At 43.5% G+C, this 22,714-nt stretch overlaps 1 protein-coding gene across 1 annotated transcript in view; it reads right to left on the bottom strand.

Moving 5' to 3' along the window:
- Positions 1-22,714, bottom strand: part of LOC139538905 (potassium/sodium hyperpolarization-activated cyclic nucleotide-gated channel 1) — a 145,760-nt gene that overhangs the window by 31,891 nt on the left and 91,155 nt on the right. The window contains exons 4-5 of the mRNA XM_071341472.1: positions 11,104-11,322; positions 2,662-2,808 (exon numbers count right to left, since the gene is read on the bottom strand). Coding sequence (XP_071197573.1) covers positions 2,662-2,808; positions 11,104-11,322 — 366 coding nt within the window. The remainder of the gene's footprint in view (positions 1-2,661; positions 2,809-11,103; positions 11,323-22,714) is intronic.

Genomic DNA, 22,714 nt, shown 5'->3' with positions numbered 1-22,714 from the left:
CCCTCTGTCCCCTCTCCTCCCTCCTCTTCTCTTCTCCCTCTGTCCCCTCTCCTCCCTCCTCTTCTCTTCTCCCTCTGTCCCCTCTCCTCCCTCCTCTTCTCTTCTCCCTCTGTCCCCTCTCCTCCCTCCTCTTCTCTTCTCCCTCTGTCCCCTCTCCTCCCTCCTCTTCTCTTCTCCCTCTGTCCCCTCTCCTCCCTCCTCTTCTCTTCTCCCTCTGTCCCCTCTCCTCCCTCCTCTTCTCTTCTCCCTCTGTCCCCTCTCCTCCCTCCTCTTCTCTTCTCCCTCTGTCCCCTCTCCTCCCTCCTCTTCTCTTCTCCCTCTGTCCCCTCTCCTCCCTCCTCTTCTCTTCTCCCTCTGTCCCCTCTCCTCCCTCCTCTTCTCTTCTCCCTCTGTCCCCTCTCCTCCCTCCTCTTCTCTTCTCCCTCTGTCCCCTCTCCTCCCTCCTCTTCTCTTCTCCCTCTGTCCCCTCTCCTCCCTCCTCTTCTCTTCTCCCTCTGTCCCCTCTCCTCCCTCCTCTATCCCTCATTTCCACATCCCTCCTCTTCTCTTCTCCCTCTGTCCCCTCTCCTCCCTCCTCTATCCCTCATTTCCACATCCCTCCTCTTCTCTTCTCCCTCTGTCCCCTCTCCTCCCTCCTCTATCCCTCATTTCCAGCTCTCTACTCCTCTCCAATCCCCCATCTCTGCATCATTAGGCTACATGAGAGCCCTTATCTGCTCATACAGAGAGGGCAGCCAACTATGAAGCAGGTAGAAGGTTGACACAACGAACAAAGACAGCCTTAAATTGGTCACTGAATTTAAGAAACTTAAATGTATCTTGCCTTCTTTTTTTTACTGTGACTGTCCGGCTGTATCTGATGTAACATCATGTTCCATGTAGGCCTATATTGTACACTTGTAAAGTGATGCAGCCTGGGAACACCTCATGTGTCTGTCTATTGGTTCGCTTGACGTTTTAATGGCCTCTGTATTGTCAAAGCTCTGGGAACACCTCATGTCTGTCTATTGGTTGGGTTGACATCTTAATGGCCTCTGTATTGTCAAAGCTCTGGGAACACCTCGTGTCTGTCTATTGGTTTGCTTGACGTCTTAATGGCCTCTGTATTGTCAAAGCTCTGGGAACACCTCATGTGTCTGTCTTTTGGTTGGGTTGACGTCTTAATGGCCTCTGTATTGTCAAAGCTCTGGGAACACCTCATGTGTCTGTCTATTGGTTGGGTTGACGTCTTAATGGCCTCTGTATTGTCAAAGCTCTGGGAACACCTCATGTCTGTCTATTGGTTTGCTTGACGTCTTAATGGCCTCTGTATTGTCAAAGCTCTGGGAACACCTCATGTGTCTGTCTATTGGTTCACTTGACGTCTTAATGGCCTCTGTATTGTCAAAGCTCTGGGAACACCTCATGTGTCTGTCTATTGGTTCACTTGACGTCTTAATGGCCTCTGTATTGTCAAAGCTCTGGGAACACCTCATGTGTCTGTCTTTTGGTTGGGTTGACGTCTTAATGGCCTCTGTATTGTCAAAGCTCTGGGAACACCTCATGTGTCTGTCTTTTGGTTGGGTTGACGTCTTAATGGCCTCTGTATTGTCAAAGCTCTGGGAACACCTCATGTCTGTCTATTGGTTGGGTTGACGTCTTAATGGGTCTAAACACTAATCAGATGAAATTGTCATCTCACTTCCTGATCTCTCTTGTTTCACACCTGTGTATTGTGTGCTTGAGCAACTGACTGTCTTCACGCCAATTAAATTAATTTATCTGTTTAGCTTGTGTTCCACCAGCTGTAGTGAATCAATTTGTGCAGTGTGTCTATTACATTTGTAATAAAGCACACGAGACATGTTTTACAGACACCCTTCTCAATAATCATCCATTGTTGATAAATTCACCCAGTCAATGGACCAGTATGATATATAAAGTGTAAATACTGGTATATCATAAATGCAAATGAAAATTAATTAGCGATAAAACAACTCAGCGCTCCATGTTTAAGCAATTAGAGATGCTTAGAGATTATATATATATTCTTCCTCTGTCGAAGAATTAATTACTTGTTACTTTTATTTGTTATTCATATTTTTTATTCATTTTTTTATCTAAACTGCATTGTTGGTTAGGGGCTCGTCAGTAAGCATTTCACTGTAAGGTCTACTACACCTGTTGTATTCAGCATTTCACTGTAAGGTCTACACCTGTTGTATTCAGCATTTCACTGTAAGGTCTACACCTGTTGTATTCAGCATTTCACTGTAAGGTCTACACCTGTTGTATTCAGCATTTCACTGTAAGGTCTACTACACCTGTTGTATTCAGCATTTCACTGTAAGGTCTACTACACATGTTGTATTCAGCATTTCACTGTAAGGTCTACTACACCTGTTGTATTCAGCATTTCACTGTAAGGTCTACACCTGTTGTATTTGGAGCATGTGACTAATACGATTTGATTTGATTTGCATGAAACCCTGTGACAAACGGCCATTTACAAAGCCTTAGCGTTCCAAATGTCACCCTATTCCCTTTAGAGTGCACTACTTTTTGACCAGGGTCCCATATGGCTCTGGTCAAAAGCAGTGCACTATTTAGGTAAAAGGGTGCCATTTAGCATACACTAAAGAGTCAAATAGAATAGACAACACAAGGCATCATCCTCCTCACCTCTTTGAGCGGGTCGTTGAGCTCACTCAGGATATTGTCCTCGTCAAAGATCTTGCCCTGATAACGATGCTCATAGTAATCATGGATCTTCTGCCGCATGTCTGCTGGGAGCTTGTGGAACGACATGTACTGCTCTACTTGTTTATACTGTAAAGATGGAGAGAAGAGATCATGTCAATAAACCAAATTAACAGAAAATAGAAAATATCCAACAAAAAAACAAAGGCTGTCACATTGACTTCAAAAACATAGCACCCGAAAGCAATTGGAGGTAAAATAACATTCGAAGGAAAGGTATTAGCAAACATTACAGGCAATATGGTATGTTGTAGTAGGAACCAAGGACATTCACAACATACTGAACATTCACCACATACTGAACATTCACAACATACACAGCATTCACAACCAACAACACACACAGACACAGTGGGGTGATAGTATGGATTGAGTATGGACGTAGGAGGTGGTCGACAGAGGAACGAGTACAGCCTGAGGCCCTTCAGGGCGAGGCTGCTGCCGTTCTGATCAGCTCACACAGTGAAGAGAATCGCTCTCATCTCTCTCAATATAGGTTACCCGTGACCTCACGGAAACCAGAGAGAACGAATACACCCATATCAGTGACTGAATAGGTCTCAGGGAGACCACATTATCATCTGAAATCATGTCATTTCAATATGAAACATTACACAGAGGAGAACATAAAGCGATCAAATGCATGTACTCAAGACATTCCATATATAATTCAGTACCGCCACGTTTCTTGACTGTGGTTGTCTCAGAGGAGGGGTTGTCATAAAGGCAGAGGTCTTCTGGGGCCTCTGTCACTACACTGGTCTGGAGTCATTCTGTGTTACTGTTTTAGTGTGTTGCTGTTTTAGTGTGTTACTGTTTTAGTGCATTGCTGTTTTAGTGTGTTGCTGTTTTAGTGTGTTACTGTTTTAGTGTGTTGCTGTTTTAGTGTGTTACTGTTTTAGTGTGTTGCTGTTTTAGTGTGTTACTGTTTTAGTGTGTTGCTGTTTTAGTGTGTTACTGTTTTAGTGCATTGCTGTTTTAGTGTGTTGCTGTTTTAGTGTGTTACTGTTTTAGTGTGTTACTGTTTTAGTGTGTTACTGTTTTAGTGCATTGCTGTTTTAGTGTGTTGCTGTTTTAGTGTGTTGCTGTTTTAGTGTGTTGCTGTTTTAGTGTGTTACTGTTTTAGTGTGTTGCTGTTTTAGTGTGTTGCTGTTTTAGTGTGTTACTGTTTTAGTGCATTGCTGTTTTAGTGTGTTGCTGTTTTAGTGCGTTACTGTTTTAGTGTGTTGCTGTTTTAGTGTGTTACTGTTTTAGTGTGTTGCTGTTTTAGTGTGTTACTGTTTTAGTGTGTTGCTGTTTTAGTGTGTTACTGTTTTAGTGCATTGCTGTTTTAGTGTGTTGCTGTTTTAGTGTGTTACTGTTTTAGTGTGTTACTGTTTTAGTGTGTTACTGTTTTAGTGCATTGCTGTTTTAGTGTGTTGCGGTTTTAGTGTGTTGCTGTTTTAGTGTGTTGCTGTTTTAGTGTGTTACTGTTTTAGTGCATTGCTGTTTTAGTGTGTTGCGGTTTTAGTGTGTTGCTGTTTTAGTGTGTTGCTGTTTTAGTGTGTTACTGTTTTAGTGCATTGCTGTTTTAGTGTGTTGCTGTTTTAAATGCACTTTAAATAACAATTGATTTAATTTGAGATGTCCACTGTCTCAACATCTGATCTGGAGTCAGTCTCTCTCATCAGGATGCTGTCTGTGGTCTCCAGTGGAGTCATTAATCTGTCTCAACATCTGATCTGGAGTCAGTCTCTCTCATCAGGATGCTGTCCGTTGTCTCCAGTGGAGTCATTCATCTGTCTCAACATCTGATCTGGAGTCAGTCTCTCTCATCAGGATGCTGTCCGTTGTCTCCAATGGAGTCATTCTTCTGTCTCAACATCTGATCTGGAGTCAGTCTCTCTCATCATCGTTGGCTGTGATGCGCCCAGGGGAGGGATACTGACTGTGCATCAGAATGAGGAAATTAGGTGGGAAAAAAACAGCTGAGTCACTCTTCACACCAACCCCCATGTAAATCCTCCCTGCTGTCCCGTCGAGAAGGCCAGTTCTGCATCCCAAATGCCACCCTATTCCCTATATAGTTTACTACTTTTAACCAGGGCTCATAAGGAGACTGGTCAATAGTAGTGCACTATATAGGGAATATGGTAGCATTTGAGATAAAAACCTAGGCCAGGTAGGAGAAACCTGCTCTCCTGCAGATAAACTGCAATGCTACATTTTAGCTTTCATCATATATGCATGGACTGACACAGACTAGACAGGACTCTTTCCATTTTCCAATTCTCTCCAATAGTCCGATGTCATGGAAAGCGTAGTCTGAGAAAGTAAATGGCCTAATCAAAGCATTAGGTGCTAAAATTACACACGGCTGTAAAAGTCAAGGTACCACAGGCTTGTAGGTATTGACTGCCGGCCAAATTAACATCACACATGGACACGACGGACCTCTATTAGGCCAATGATGTATGCAAATAGAGATTGGGGCATTGTCTACAGGGAGTTAGAGAGAGCGCAGACCGACAAAGAGAGAGAGAGAGAGGGGTCCTTCAGCAGCACATCTATTTAAATCAGGAGATAGCTGCTCTGCTCTGACACACACACACAACCTCAGGTAAGGGTGTCAGCACGAGGCGTGAACAGAAACTAACGGTAGCCTCAGGAAGCAGCATACACAGTAACATCACGACGCAGATTTTGTGCAAAAAAAAGAAAAAACTGTTAAAAAGTGAAAACACAGGTCCCGTCACACAGCCGCCGCGGCGAGATGATGAGGACGTTTTGTTTTGAGGTGAATCGATTTATTCCAGGTACACGGTCAAGTCTGAGAGTATCTGACATGTTTACATTTAGAACGGGACTCTCTGTGACTGCGTGTGAGATATGTTGAGGTGTGGTTTGGTCACGTCCGGTTAGAGAAGTTATGTCATGTCATAATCATTTATGAATAATCTATCTTGTTTATACATGTGTTCATGACATCGTTATGTAGGTAGCCTTCAAAAAATAATGTGTTATTGTTTATGAGGCCTCTACGCATGTTTACTGTGAATAATTTCAAATCTGCAATGCATCATCATGACGAGTCACATTCCCAACATAGGAATGAATATGCTTTGTGCTCGCTGCTGGAAGAAAGACAGTATGTACTCTTGCCTTGCTCATTACATGCAAAGTACAGAATGTCTTTGAGGACAGAGGAGGACGCTTAATCCATCCCAGGTTCTCGGGAACATTAATACATTCTCAGAACGTTTGAAACGTTAATACGTGTTGTTCTCCTGTGAATCCCCAATGTTCTCTGAGGTAAATAGGTAAATATACCCTTTTCACCATCAAGATGCTGCCGTGTTCTCAGCCCTTCTAGAAACCATCCTCGGAAGAATGTATGGCTGTTGAAAACTTAAATGATCCTAGAAGTATCTTAAGAGACAATAAAAGCTGGAGAAATTGTTTGAGAGTCAATAGTTGCAATGTTAATAATATTTATAAAGTTGCATTTCTCCATACATATTTACAGGTATTGTCCTCATTAAAATGATATTTACTGCATGGTGCAATGTATCCTAATAAAAAAAAAACATTAAGTTAGCTATATTATGTTACAGAGAATCAGGTATGGACAATACAATTACTGATTATATCCTTCCGGACAGAGACGGAACGTTCCATTACAGACAACACAGCATTTCATAAGAAGTTAGATGCACAGAATTAAATAGAGTATTATATTGTACATTTATCTATGGATAAATGGGTATTATCACATCTGGGATGTTGTAATATAGTCAAGTCCGATTCTATGTACAGTACGCATCTGAAATGTCTTATGAAACGACTGTGTTCCAGCTGCTTCGTGTTTCTTCCGCTGTCAGGGCCGTGTAGAGTTTCCCAGCAGCAGGCCATCTCAGTGCAGGCCTCTTGCCCACGCCGCCCTACTTCCTCCCCCAGCAGGGACACAGCAGGCAGAGGAGAAAACGACCAGAGGGTGAAACCTTCCACAGCCATTTCTTCTACTGTTCTCCTTCTCTGCACGGTGATGCAGGAAATCCACACAAGGCTATCATTCTACAGTACCATGCTGTCAGAAGCAGCACTTTCAGTTCATACTGGCCCATAGATGGCTGTGCATTCCCACCATTATCAGTTCATACTGGCCCATAGATGGCTGTGCATTCCCACCATTATCAGTTCATACTGGCCCATAGATGGCTGTGCATTCCCACCATTATCAGTTCATACTGGCCCCATAGATGGCTGTGCATTCCCACCATTATCAGTTCATACTGGCCCCATAGATGGCTGTGCATTCCCACCATTATCAGTTCATACTGGCCCATAGATGGCTGTGCATTCCCACCATTATCAGTTCATACTGGCCCCATAGATGGCTGTGCATTCCCACCATTATCAGTTCATACTGGCCCATAGATGGCTGTGCATTCCCACCATTATCAGTTCATACTGGCCCATAGATGGCTGTGCATTCCCACCATTATCAGTTCGTACTGGCCCATAGATGGCTGTGCATTCCCACCATTATCAGTTCATACTGGCCCATAGATGGCTGTGCATTCCCACCATTATCAGTTCATACTGGCCCATAGATGGCTGTGCATTCCCACCATTATCAGTTCATACTGGCCCATAGATGGCTGTGCATTCCCACCATTATCAGTTCATACTGGCCCATAGATGGCTGTGCATTCCCACCATTCCTATGGCGGCTCACATTGGACAACCACAATGGAACAAGTATTTTGGGTATCTGTTGCCAGGAGTAATATTTGTATGTATTTGAAATGGTCAAATCAAATCACACTATCACGCTGTCTGCTGCATGTAGCGGTGGTAGGAAGCCCGGAGGTTAGAGAGGTGGACCAGTAGTAGCCAGCCCAGAAGGTCCTGGGCAGGGCTGTTTATCAGATGGCCCATGCATCTCTGTGCCCTCCTACACTGGTACCCTGTTCAAACCATTGCCCCGACCCAGACCAAACTGTGCTGGCTCTGATAGATTCTTTCACATTGTCCTTTCCAGTACGGTTACAGCAACTATGGTGGATGTGTAACAAGGAGAGCTCCTTACTGCTTGGCTCAGTTTGGCTCATTAGTGTGAAAAGCCCTTGAGACAGTGGATCTGTCATCTCTGATCTGAGCAGGGCTGTGGCTGTGAGACTGACGGTGTGGCTGTGAGACCAACCGGTATGGCTGTGAGACTGACCGGTGTGGTTGTGAGACCGACCGGTGTGGCTGTGAGACCGACCGGTATGGCTGTGAGACCGACCGGTGTGGCTGTGAGACCGACCGGTGTGGCTGTGAGACTGATCGGTGTGGCTGTGAGACTGACCGGGGTGGCTGTGAGACTGACCGGTATGGCTGTGAGACCGACCGGTGTGGCTGTGAGACTGATCGGTGTGGCTGTTTACTATATGGATACCATTTGGGATGAAACCAATGTCTTTTCAGCCTTGTCTATTTGACTCTGCTCTGCCTAGCAACAAGGTGTCCTCAGGTGATAAGACTGCAGCAGTCACGCAGGCAGGCAGGCAGGCAGACAGGCAGACAGGCAGACAGGCTAACCTGGACAGGGTAATTGTTTTGTGTGTGTGTGTGTGTGTGTGTGTGTGTGTGTGTGTGTGTGTGTGTGTGTGTGTGTGTGTGTGTGTGTGTGTGTGTGTGTGTGTGTGTGTGTGTGTGTGTGTGTGTGTGTGTGTCTGTCTTTAATAACTTGTCTATCTGTTATTGACCATGGGATTTCTAATCTAGCAAGGTCAGACTGACATCATATTTCAATAAACGATTAACGGCTGATGCTTTTAGGAGGTGAATGTACATTTAAAAAAACTGCTTTGTCAATTTGTCTTTGCCTCGTCATTGTCACGTCCAAGGTGACTCTGCTCTGCCTGGCAACGAGGTGTCTTCAAGTGATAATGAACAATAGTCAGGCAGGCAGGCAGGCTAACCTAGACAGGGTAATTGATGTGTGTGTGTGTGTGTGTGTGTGTGTGTGTGTGTGTGTGTGTGTGTGTGTGTGTGTGTGTGTGTGTGTGTGTGTGTGTGTGTGTGTGTGTGTGTGTGTGTGTGTGTGTGTGTGTGTGTGTGTGTGTGGGTGTGTGTGTGTGTGTGTGTGTGTGTGTGTGTGTGTGTGTGTGTGTGTATGGGGCAGCTCATTAGACCTTCCATTTTTCATCAGGGTCCAATCAAACTGTGTTTCAGCAAATTGATGCATTAACAAATTCCTGACAATATTTTACTGTTGAAAATGAAAAAATGTTCACCTGTGTAATTTATGGTGGAAAAACCCATATCAAACCTATTAGTCAACTGATCAATTGGTTATTGATCAGAATGAAAATGTCTGTAGGACCAGAGAAACAATAAGGTAGCGAAGATAAGGGAACTGATGGAATAGAGGTGAGCCTACAGTTCTTTGCTTCTTTACCTACGGTGATAAGATCTAACCAAGGGTCACAATCAGTACAGGTTATGATGGCTACAGTCATAGAGTGGGAAAGGAGGATACCTTGTCAGTGGAACAACTGAATTCATTCAACTGAAATGTGTCTTCCACATTTAACCCAACCCCTCTGATTCAGAGAGATTCACGTCTTCGGGCACCCGGGGAACAGTGGGTTACCTGCCTTGCTCAGGGGCAGAACGACAGATTTTTACCTTGTCAGCACGGGGATTCAATCCTGCAACCTTTAGGTTAGTGGCCCAACGCTCTAACCACTAGGCTACCTGCTCTAACCACTAGGCTACCTGCTCTAACCACTAGGCTACCTGCTCTAACCACTAGACTACCTGCTACTTATGCCACAGTTATCAATCTACCCAAAGGTTAGCTCTAGAAAAGATTATTATGGTTGGTTAGGTCACTAGTAGGGGAGCCTACTAACAAACCTATCCAAGGGTCAGAGCTGGCACAGATTATTACAGCTAAAGTCATAGATCGCCAACTAATCTATCTAAGGATCAGATTCAGGACAGATAAATATGGGTAGTGATTATCTCACCATGATGGTCAGGAGGACAAATTAATAGGTACAGTGATTATATATATAATATACCGAAACAAAAATATAAGTGCTGGTCCTATGTTTCAAGAGCTGAAATAAAATAACCCGGAAATGTTCTATACGCCAAGATAATCCATCCACCTGACAAGTGTGGCATATCAAGAAGCTGATTATTAAACAGCATGATCATTACACAGGTGCACCTTGTGCTGGGGACACTAAAAGGCCACTCTAAAAATTTGCAGTTTTGTCACACAACACAATGTCCAAAGTTTTGAGGGAGCGTGCAATTGGCATGCTGACTGCAGGAATAATTTAATGTTTAGTAATGTACCATAAGCCGCCTCCAACGTCGTTTTATAGAATTTGGCAGTGCGTCCAACCGACCTCACAACTGCAGATCACGTGTATGGCGTCGTGTGTGTGAGCGGTTTGCTGATGTCAACGTTGTGAACAGAGTGCCCCATGGTGGCGGTGGGGTTATGGGATGGTCAGGCAAAAGCTACAGACAACGAACACAGTTGCATTTTATTGAGGGCAATTTGAATGCACAGAGATACCGCGACGAGTTCCTGAGGCCCATTGTCGTGCCATTTATCCGTCGCCTTCAAGTCATGTTTCAGCATGATAATGAACAAGGATCTGTATACAATTCCTGAAAGCTGAACATTTCCCAGTTTTCCATGGCCTGCATACTCACCAGACATGTCACCCATTGAGCATGTTTGGGATGCTCTGGATCGACGTGCACGACAGTGTGCTCCAGTTCCCGACAATATCCAGGGGCTGATCTAGATTACAGAACCTCCCCTCAAAGTGTTCCCTAAAAGCACCCAAACAGTGATGGGTTGCGTCCCAAATTGCACCCTATTCCTAACATAGTGCTCTACTTTAGACCAGAGATGCATTATGTAGAAAATAGGGTGCCATATTGGATACAGTCATAGTGCACGTCGATCCAGAACATCCCAAACATGTAGTTCTGTCTGGGAACCGCTTCACCCCAGGGGCTGTTTGGGATCCGTGGGGGCTTTTGGAAATCCTCTTTCAGAGCCAGTGAGCGGGGGGGGGGGGGATATTATAATTTGTGAGTGCTTTACACAACCCCTAAAACACAGGCCTAGATAGCAGAGGCCTAATCTACCTGGGAGAAATAAGCATTATCCGTTTAGATAAAATATAAAAGCTTTGAAAATAATACTCCACTTACCTTATGACGAAAATGAGAATAACGCAACATGGTAAACCAAAACAGGTGTACCAAAATATTGAGTAGATTGATCATTAAAACATAAGGATAATAATAAAAACATGACATTATATAATTGGATTACGTTGCATAACAGTCTGAACTACGTACCTTCTCTTGGTACTGCCTGCGGGAGGAGTCTAGTGATTGGATGAGAGCGGTGGCATGACCCACGAACATGGCGTAGCAGGTGGCGCCCACGATCATACTGAGCATGGTGATCCACAGGTCGGACATGCTGACGGGAGCCCGGGCGCCGTACCCGATACACAGCATGTGACTCATGGCCTTGAAGAGTGCGTACGAGTACTGCTTACCCCACGAGTCATTCTGCAGGGGAGAGAAAGGAAGAAGGGGAAGACACGGAGAAAGGGAGACAGAAGGCGGGAGGGGGGAATTACCGCAGGCTTGTGGAAGATTTCCGGCGCAGAGAGACAGGAGGCTCTTTCTTTTTGATGCATCACTGAACCTCCACAGAACATCCTGCCAACATAGCCTTGATGCTGGGATACATCACTGAACCTCCACAGAACATCCTGCCAACATAGCCTTGATGCTGGGCACGTCACACGTCACACCCTCTCCTCCATTTCTCCCTCTCCCCCTCATTGGCCACGGGTTGTAAAACAATTGATATCTGGAAGTGGTGCTGATCAACATCTATTACATTGGAAGGGTTGATTTATGGTTTGTCTTCGGCCAATAGGAATCCTTCAGTTCATAGTGGTGGATGGGCCGGGGATGGAGGAAGCAGAGAGTCGAGGGGAAATGACTGGCCTGGATTCTGCTTCCTGCCTCCTCTCATTTTATCTCAAATGGCACCCTATTCCCTACATAGTACACTACTTTTGATCAGAACCGATATAGGGAATAGGGTGCCTTTGGGAAGCAGCCCTTCTCAGGGACGATTATCACAAGTACTTTAATGGGAGTGTGGAGCAGAGAGGTGCTGTCAGGGCCAAGGCACCACGATTCAACCCAGATACAGTATCACCTGCTGGAGCAAGGCCTAGGCTAGCATACACATCTGGCACATTGGTCTGAATAGATAGGATAAGCTAATATACACGATAAACTGATAGATAGGATAAGCTAATATACATGGTAAACTGATAGATAGGATAAACTAATATACACGATAAGATGATAGATAGGATAAGCTGATAGCTAGGATACGCTGATAGACAGGATACGCTGATAGACAGGATAAGCTGATAGACAGGATACGCTGATAGCTAGGATACGCTGATAGCTAGGATACGCTGATAGCTAGGATACGCTGATAGCTAGGATACGCTGATAGACAGGATAAACTGATAGATAGGATAAATTGATAGCTAGGATAAACTGATTGCTAGGATAAGCTGATAGATAGGATAAACTGATAGATAGTATAATCTGATAGATAGTATAATCGATAGATAGGATAATCTGATAGATAGGATAATCTGATTGATAGGATAATCTGATAGATAGGATAATCTGATAGATAGTATAATCTGATAGATAGTATAATCTGATTGATAGGATAATCTGATAGATAGAATAATCTGATAGATAGGATAATCTGATAGATAGGATAATCTGATTGATAGGATAATCTGATAGATAGGATAATCTGATAGATAGGATAAACTTATAGAAAGTATAATCTGATAGATAGGATAATCTGATAGATAGGCTAAACTGATAGATAGGATAAGGTTATACTGTATCTGTTAAGTACTTTTTAATCATAGATGTTCTATCATTCTGAAATGAATATAATTTCCTTTTTGAGAAGTCCATATGTAATACTAGTCTAAGGATTTAGATATAGCCTTCAGGGTATTTTCTTGTATGGGAAGCCCATCGTATTCTAACCATGGCTTTGCCTTTTGGCTGCAACCACAATGCGAAACACGAAACACTGAACCCAGTCTTAGCTTCCCTACACTACTTTCTCAGAGCATAAATCCCACCCTGCTGCAAGCCACTAGCCTTGAAGACTTCAATGTCCATTTTATAAAAGAAATACAACATACAAATCAGAAGTAGAGCTATATGATAAGGCTAGACTAGCAAGCCACCACACAGGCCCCTAGCTATGACATATCACAAGGCTAGCCTAGCAAATCACCAAACAGGCCCCTATCTATGACATATCACAAGGCTAGCCAAGCAAGCCACCACACAGGCCCCTATCTATGACATATCACAAGGCTAGCCTAGCAAATCACCAAACAGGCCCCTATCTATGACATATCACAAGGCTAGCCAAGCAAGCCACCACACAGGCCCCTATCTATGACATATCACAAGGCTAGCCTAGCAAATCACCAAACAGGCCCCTATCTATGACATATCACAAGGCTAGCCAAGCAAGCCACCACACAGGCCCCTATCTATGACATATCACAAGGCTAGCCTAGCAAGCCACCACACAGGCCCCTATCTATGACATATCACAAGGCTAGCCTAGCAAATCACCAAACAGGCCCCTATCTATGACATATCACAAGGCTAGCCAAGCAAGCCACCACACAGGCCCCTATCTATGATATATCACAAGGCTAGCCAAGCAAGCCACCAAACAGGCCCTTATCTATGACATATCACAAGGCTAGCCAAGCAAGCCACCACACAGGCCCTTATCTATGATATATCACAAGGCTAGCCAAGCAAGCCACCAAACAGGCCCTTATCTATGACATATCACAAGGCTAGCCAAGCAAGCCACCAAACAGGCCCTTATCTATGATATATCACAAGGCTAGCCAAGCAAGCCACCAAACAGGCCCTTATCTATGACATATCACAAGGCTAGCCAAGCAAGCCACCAAACAGGCCCTTATCTATGACATATCACAAGGCTAGCCAAGCAAGCCACCAAACAGGCCCTTATCTATGATATATCACAAGGCTAGCCAAGCAAGCCACCACACAGGCCCTTATCTATGATATATCACAAGGCTAGCCTAGCAAGTCACCAAACAGGCCCTTATCTATGATATATCACAAGGCTAGCCAAGCAAGCCACCAAACAGGCCCTTATCTATGATATATCACAAGGCTAGCCTAGCAAGCCACCAAACAGGCCCTATCTATGACATATCACAAGGCTAGCCTAGCAAGCCACCACACAGGCCCCTAGCTATGACATATGATTTTTAAAATTTTATTTAACTAGGCAAGTCAGTTAAGAACAAATTCTTATTTATAATGATGGCCTAGGAACAGTGGGTTAACTGCCTTGTTCAGGGGCAGAACGACAGATTATTACCTTGTCAGCTCAGGAGTTCGATCTAGCAACCTTTCGGCTACTGGCCCAATGCTCTAACCACTAGGCTACCTGCCGCCCCTAAATGATAAGGCTAGCCTAGCAAGCCACCACACAGGCCCCTATCTATGACATATGAGAAGGGTAGCCTAGTAAGCCACCACACAGGCCCCTATCTATGACATATGAGAAGGGTAGCCTAGTAAGCCACCACACAGGCCCCTATCTATGACATATGAGAAGGCTAGCCTAGCAAGCCACCACACAGGTCCCTATCTATGACCTATGAGAAGGCTAGCCTAGCAAGCCACCACACAGGTCCCTATCTGTAACATATGATAAGGCTAGCCTAGTAAGCCACCACACAGGTCCCTATCTATGACATATGATAAGGCTAGCCTAGCAAGTCACCAAACAGGCCCCTATCTATGTCTGTGTCCCAAATGGCACCCTTTTCAGTGTAGTGCATTCCTTTTGATCAGAGCCCTATGGGCCCCTATGGGCCCTGGGCGAAAGTAGTGCACTCCAAAGGAAATAGGGAGCCATTTGGGAGGCATTCTGTGTCTCCCGGCAAGGCACCTACAGTAAGCTCCATTTGGGAGACGGATGTGACAGCTCCCTGGTACAGGCCCTTGTTGTTGCTCCTCCTGACTTGCTGACTCCACCAATTATCTCTCCTCTCTCTCTCTCTCTCTCTCTCTCTGTAAACTAAAACTGCTGAGAAGGCATTCCAACAGAACACTTCATAAAAAGAACTACCCATACATCTTTGGAACATTGCTATTAATCATAAGTCTACTCCCTTTCTGTGTCATAGACTCCTGCTGTCTGATGGTGATAGATCTCACTGTTCTGTACTAGTTATAACACCCATGCTGTCCCATTCCTACTGCTGCCCTATGTACATAGACAAGGAACACTGGTCACTTTAATAATGGAACACTGGTCACTTTAATAATGGAACACTGGTCACTTTAATAATGGAACACTGGTCACTTTAATAATGGAACACTGGTCACTTTAATAATGGAACACTGGTCACTTTAATAATGGAACACTGGTCACTTTAATAATGGAACACTGGTCACTTTAATAATGGAACACTGGTCACTTTAATAATGGAACACTGGTCACTTTTGTAATGCTTACATACTGTTTTACCCACTTCATATGTATATACTGTGTTCTAGTCAAGTTCATCCTATTTAACTATTGCTGTACATATACCATTCTATCCTACGTATTCCTCAGATATACTACATATTCTATCCACATACAGTCCATAATGTCTATACATCCCATCACATATATATATATTTATATATATATATATATATATGCTGTACATACTCCGGACTCCGGCATTGCTCATCTTAATATTTCTACAATTATTAATTTCATGATTTTACTTTTAAATATGTATATTGTTCTGAATTGATATTACTGCAGTGTTGGAGCTAGGAACACAAGCTTTTCACTACACCTGCAATAACTAAATGCTAAATATGTGTATGTGATCAATAACATTTGATATGATTTTGATAGACCAGTGTTCGGTTCTAGTTATACCACCCATGCTGTCCCACCCCTACTGTCTCAGACTGTCCTGTTCTGTTCTAGTTATACCACCCATGCTGTCCCACCCCTACTGTCTCAGACTGTCCTGTTCTAGTTATACCACCCATGCTGTCCCACCCCTACTGTCTCAGACTGTTCTGTTCTAGTTATACCACCCATGCTGTCCCACCCCTACTGTCTCAGACTGTCCTGTTCTAGTTATACCACCCATGCTGTCCCACCCCTACTGTCTCAGACTGTCCTGTTCTAGTTATACCACCCATGCTGTCCCACCCCTACTGTCTCAGACTGTCCTGTTCTAGTTATACCATCCATGCTGTCCCATACTGTCTAATAATTGATCACACCATACTGTTATAATATATCATCTGCGTTTTGTCTTTTCCTGCTGTTGTCTTGTATGCTACCTACCAATGTCTGACAACAGCATCAGGAGACAGCAAGCCAGCGGGTGGATGTGTTTGATGCATCACACAGTACTGACTCTGTACCGGTACCCCCTGTATATAGCCTCACTATTGTTATTTTACTGCTGCTCTTTAATTACTTGTTACTTTTATTTATTTATTATTATTATTATATATGTATATATCTATATTTTTTTTTAGTACTTAAAACTGCATTGTTGTTTAAGGGCTTGTAAGTATGAATTTCACTGTAAGGTCTACAACTGTTGTATTCGGCGCATGTAACAAATAAAATGTGATTTGTCGTACTTTATAGCATCCATACTTTCTCTGTTCTCTGTCGCCCCCTCCAGTCTGTTAATTGCTCAGCTCCCTACATGCAAACATGTACTCCTGAACAGCAGGGAATGTAGCAGGTTGGTTTATGAACCTGTTCTGTCTTTTCTTGCTGTTGTCTTGTCATGTGCTCCGTGATACAGTCTTTTTTAAATCAGAGCATCCATCATAACGATTACATTTACAGCAAAAATTCTCTTCAAATGATCTTCCCCACTGACTAACCTATTAATATGTAATCTAATCTCTATGATGATTAGTTGTTTCTTTCACAGATTGAGGAGAAATTGACCTGATAATTAGACACACTGCTCTCATAAGGACACCTAACTGAGATGGGTGGACTCTGCACTTTCACTTTTTGAGTCAGATTTGGATCAGCCGATGATGGAATTAATGTATATTAAGGTATGATATTAAGGTATTATATTAAGGTATTATATTAAGATATGATAGTAAGGTATTATATTAAGGTATGATATTAAGGTATTATATTAAGGTATGATATTAAGGTATGATATTAAGGTATTATATTAAGGTATGATATTAAGGTATTATATTCAGGTATGATATTAAGGTATGATATTAAGGTATGATATTAAGGTATGAAATGAATCCTGACAAGAACATTTTCATTTCCACAGTGTATAAGTACTTTCATTTACTGTATAAGCACTTTGTGACAACTGCTGATAAACAAATTAATAAAAATAGCTTTATAAATACATTTGATCGATTGATATTTGCAGAAACAGTAAGGTACATCAGGAGACTATAGGTTGAGACTCAACGCTGAAGAGTGCAGTGGTATAACTATGTTGAATTACGTAAAAAAAATATATAAATGTAACCTTTTATTTATATAGGTTAGTCTCACAGAGATAAAATCTATTTTGTAAGAGAGACCCATAGGTTTAAATGTTGTAGTTTTAACAGTTATGGCAGCCAATCAGGATGTAGTATATGCGCGTATGTAGATGAGTATGCCCTCGACTGCATGGGGAACAAGTCAAAGCCACCATGGCAAAGAGTAGTCACCAGTGCAGCAGCATGTCTTCCTCTGGGGGGTTTAGTAAGGAGCACAGCATGCATACTGAACTACACTGTACAGAGACACAACTGGGGAATGAGAACCAAGCCAAACGGCTCATTCACGTGTGTACTGTGTGATTGTGCTTGTTGTAATGGGGGGGGGGGGGGGGGGGGGCTGATATTTACTGTATATTCCTGTGTATGTCTTAACGTGTGCTCATGTTTGTTCACGTGTATTCATGTGTGTTCGTGTATGTTCATGTGTATTCACGTGTGTTCAGGTGCTGGTGAAAACAGAACAAAAACACTTTGTCATGGATGTGTATTAAATGAAGCCAGGGGAATGCCGAGCAGCAGGCATCGGATCCTAAAGCCAGGGGAATGCCGAGCAGCAGGCATCAGATCCTAAAGCCAGGGGAATGCCGAGCAGCAGGCATCAGATCCTAAAGCCAGGGGAATGCCGAGCAGCAGGCATCAGATCCTAAAGCCAGGGGAATGCCGAGCAGCAGGCATCAGATCCTAAAGCCAGGGGAATGCCGAGCAGCAGGCATCAGATCCTAAAGCCAGGGGAATGCCGACCAGCAGGCATCAGATCCTAAAGCCAGGGGAATGCCGAGCAGCAGGCATCAGATCCTAAAGCCAGGGGAATGCCGAGCAGCAGGCATCAGATCCTAAAGCCAGGGAATGCCGAGCAGCAGGCATCAGATCCTAAAGCCAGGGGAATGTCGACCAGCAGGCATCAGATCCTAAAGCCAGGGGAATGCCGACCAGCAGGCATCAGATCCTAAAACCAGGGGAATACCGAATTTGGCCTTGGAACAAGAAAAGAGCTAGGGCAGATGAATAAATGCAACACCGTTATGAAAGATAATGAATGTAACACTGTAACATCGTAGAATTGTTTCAAGTTGAAGCTGTGGATATGATGTTATGAATAAACTAACAAAAAGAATAATCAAATGCAGGAAAATGTAGTTGCATAACAATGTATTATATGATATTGGCAGATCGGCATCACATGTAATTAACTGACCTTGATGCTATTTGTACTTATCCTAACACATACCCTACTATAATATTATGTAAAAGATCTGAATCTTGGCATATACATCAAACAGGATCCTCTCTGTCTCTCTGTCTCTCTATCTCTGTCTCTCTATCTCTATCTCTATCTCTATCTCTATCTCTCTCTCTCTCTCTCTCTCTCTCTCTCTCTCTCTCTCTCTCTCTCTCTCTCTCTCTCTCTCTCTCTCTCTCTCTCTCTCTCTCTCTCTCTCTCTCTCTCTCTCTCTCTCTCTCTCTCTCTCTCTCTCTCTCTCTCTCTCTCTCTCTCTCTCTCTCCATCATTACTATAAGCAATGTGATGCACTCCTCGTTTTTATTATCAATTACATAATCAAATTGCAATCTGTCCACAGTAATGCTACTGCAGTGAACAAAGGACACAGACAGCTTTGAACAGCGCAGCACAGCACTAACCACAGATAGAGACCTCTGAGGTCCCTTATTTATCCAAATAAACATCAACCCTTCGAGGTCCCTTATTTATCCAACTAAACATCAACCCTTCGAGGTCCCTTATTTATCCAACTAAACATCAACCCTTCGAGGTGCCTTATTTATCCAACTAAACTGCTTACATGATTCTTATAGGAAAGTACTCTAAAGATGTCATCGTAATTACCAATGCTAGGTTATATTTTATATTATTACTAAGAACAAAATGTGAAACTCTGACCCCACTCTGGTCAAATGAGATGAGATGCATGTTTAAATGCCGGATGTTGTTAATGGAGGATACTTATAGTAAGAACTATACTAAGATGGCGCCGACAGACATGGCGGCTCTGCTTCTATTGATCCTATTGAACTTATCCCAGAGGCTGCTCCAAGACGCCGCCGGCGGAGAAGAGGTATTCGGAGTGGACTTCTAGTCTGACTCAGTAGTCGTGCACACCATCCACCACTTCCGAGTATATTACTCACTCATGTTCAGTCTCTCTGGACAATAAAGTAGATGAGCTCAGCGCGAGGATCTCCTTCCAGAGAGACATCAGGGACTGTAACATACTCTGTTTCACGGAATCATGGCTCTCTCCAGATATACTGTCCACGTCCATACAGCCAGCTGGGTTCTCAGTACACCGCGCAGACAGGAATAAAGAAGAGACAGACAAGCGTCTTCAAGTTCCTCGGCGTACACATCACTGACGATCTCTAATGGTCTACCCACACAGACAGTGTGGGGAAGAAGGCACAACAGCGCCTCTTTAACCTCCGGAGGCTGAAGAAATTTGGCTAGGCCCCTAAGACCCTCACAAACTTTTACAGATGCACAACTGAGAGCATCCTGTCAGGCTGTATTACCACCTGGTACGGCAACTGCACCGCCCTCAACCGCAGGGCTCTCCAGAGGATGGTGCGGTCTGCCCAATGCATCACCGGGGGCACACTGCCTTCCCTCCAGGACACCTACAGCACCCAATGTCACAGGAAGGCCAAAAAGATCATCAAGGACATCAACCACCCAAGCCACTGCCTGTTCACCCCACTATCATCCAGAAGGCAAGGTCGGTACATGTGCATCAAAGCTGGGACCGAGAGACTGAAAAACAGCTTCTATCTCAAGGCCATCAGACTGTTAAATAACCATCACTAGCCGGCTTCCACCCGGCTACTCAACCCTGCACCTTAGAGGCTGCTGCCCTATATACATAGACTTGGAATTACTGGTCACTTTAATAATGGAACACTAGTCACTTTAATAATGTTTACATATACTGCTTTACTCATTTCATATGTATATACTGTATTCTATTCTACTGTATTTTAGTCAATGTCACTCCGACATTGCTCGTCCTAATATTAATGTATTTCTTTATTCCATTATTTTACTTTTAGATTTGTGTGTATTGTTGTGAATTGTTAGATATTACTGCACTGTTGGAGCTAGGAACACAAGCATTTCACTACACCCGCAATAACATCTGCTAAATATGTGTATGTGACCAATAACATTTGATTTGATTTAAATGGCACCCTATTCCCTACACAGGGCACTACTTTTGACCAGGGTCCATAGGGATATGGTCTAAAGTAGTGCACTATGTAGGGAATAGGGTGCCATTTAGGACACACACCACTAAGTAATGTTATGCGGATTGTTCTGATGGCTGGAGCCACATAACAGTAGCTGATCTGAAATCCTACGATCCGGAGGTTAAAAGAAAATCTAAAATTGTTTACACATCAAACCATATGTTAATATCACACTAATCCAGTCAGAGAGAGAGAGAGAGAGTCAAAATAAGTTTACAGATGGCAGTGAGTTTCTATCCTCCATGGCTATGCGGAATAAAAACAATCCCTTTCGTTCAGACGAATAAAATAAAAAATAAAAAAGAGCTTCTCTTCTCATCGTCTAACAAAATGGAGTTGTCTGTGTCTTCTTGTAGAAGAGGACAGTTAGAAACATACTGTACGGCACAGGACAAAAGTCAAGGGATGATCCAATTCTGTTTTCATTTTATGCTTTGATCAAATCGAGGCTGCAGAGTTTCATCTTTTACAAGGGTATTGAAAAAAAATCATTGGGAAATACCCTTCTAAGTACTAAGGGAGTGTGTCCCAAATGACACCCTATTCCATAAATAGTCCACTACTTTTGACCAGATCCCTATGGACGCTGGTCAAAAGTAGTGCCCTATATCATGAATACAGTGTAATTTAGGATGCAACCTAAGTCTCTCTGACAGCAGTATAGTTCATCCTCACGTAATAGTTCATTTCCCGACCTTAGAGCTGTTGGAAACGTTCAAATAAGATAAACAAAACACCTGCCGATTCACAGAGAAGAAAACTACTTAGAAATTCAGTTATGTTGCTAAGTTTTGGCAAAGGACATGGATTTATATGGCAATGCAGGCAAATAAGGTTAGGAACAAACACTGGAGAACACAGAGTCTGAACACGGTTTGATTCATGTTTACACTCCAATCAAAAACATTGGCTATTGAACGTGAGATGGATCACATTAAATCAAATCAAACTTTATTAGTCACATGCGCCGAATACAACAGGTGTAGACCTTACCGTGAAATGTTTACTTACAAGCCCTTAACCAACAGTGAGTGCAGTTCAAGAAGAGTTAAGAAAATATTTACCAAACAGACTAAAGTAAAAAATGATAATGAAATGTAACCCAATAAGAATAACAATAACGAGGCTATATACAGGGGGTACCGGTAGCGAGTCAGTGTGCAGGGGTTCAGGTTAGTTGAGGTAATATGTACATGTAGGTGGGGGCGAAGTGACTATGCATAGAATGCATGCACTACAGATGGGATCGCCAAGGACGAAGAGAGGGAGAGGGGGGGGGGGGGGGGGAGGCCAGTCAGTATGTTTGAGTCGAGTGGATGGACGGATGGAGGGAGGGATGGAAAGAGGGAGGGAGGGATTGAAGGTGGGTGGGAGGAATGGAAAGAGGGATGGATATGCATAGGCTACCCAGCCTTCTCAGGAGGCATTAATCTTCCCAACATATCCTCAGTACACTCTGCTATTAAAATTCAAATGAGCCTGCTCCCTCCCTCCCTCCCCACCTCTCTCCCTCACTCCCTCCCTCCCTCTCTCCCTCCCTCCATCTCACCTCCACCCACACATCCCCTCCTTAAACTCCATCCATCAGTCCTCTGACATCTGGACTAGACTATTCAACACCACCGGAACTTACATCCATTCGCAAGGTTTCCACACAATAGAGAAAATAAATCAATTTCTAAGGAATTGATCCACTGGAGAGAGAAAAATAATAATTATGAAATCATATTTCACACGGACAGAGAGAGAGATGAATTGTAATGCATGAGAGGCGTGGTGTCTTGAGGAGGACAGGAGAATCATCAGCGTTATCAAGGATGCCTGACTAATGGATCTCCTCCTCCAGGGGATAGGGGTGCAAGGAGGACTCTGAGACTGAACAGCTGGTACCCTGGCTTGGGTGTCACACTCGGAGCTCTCGTCAGGGGCTGTATTCACCAAGCGTCTTTGAGTAGGAGTGCTGATCTAGGATCAAGCTGGCCCAAGTTCATGTAATGTTAATTCATTATGA

Source organism: Salvelinus alpinus, chromosome 1 (genome assembly GCF_045679555.1).
Source record: "Salvelinus alpinus chromosome 1, SLU_Salpinus.1, whole genome shotgun sequence".
NCBI lineage: Eukaryota > Metazoa > Chordata > Actinopteri > Salmoniformes > Salmonidae > Salvelinus > Salvelinus alpinus.
This window is presented reverse-complemented; position numbering and strand designations above follow the sequence as displayed.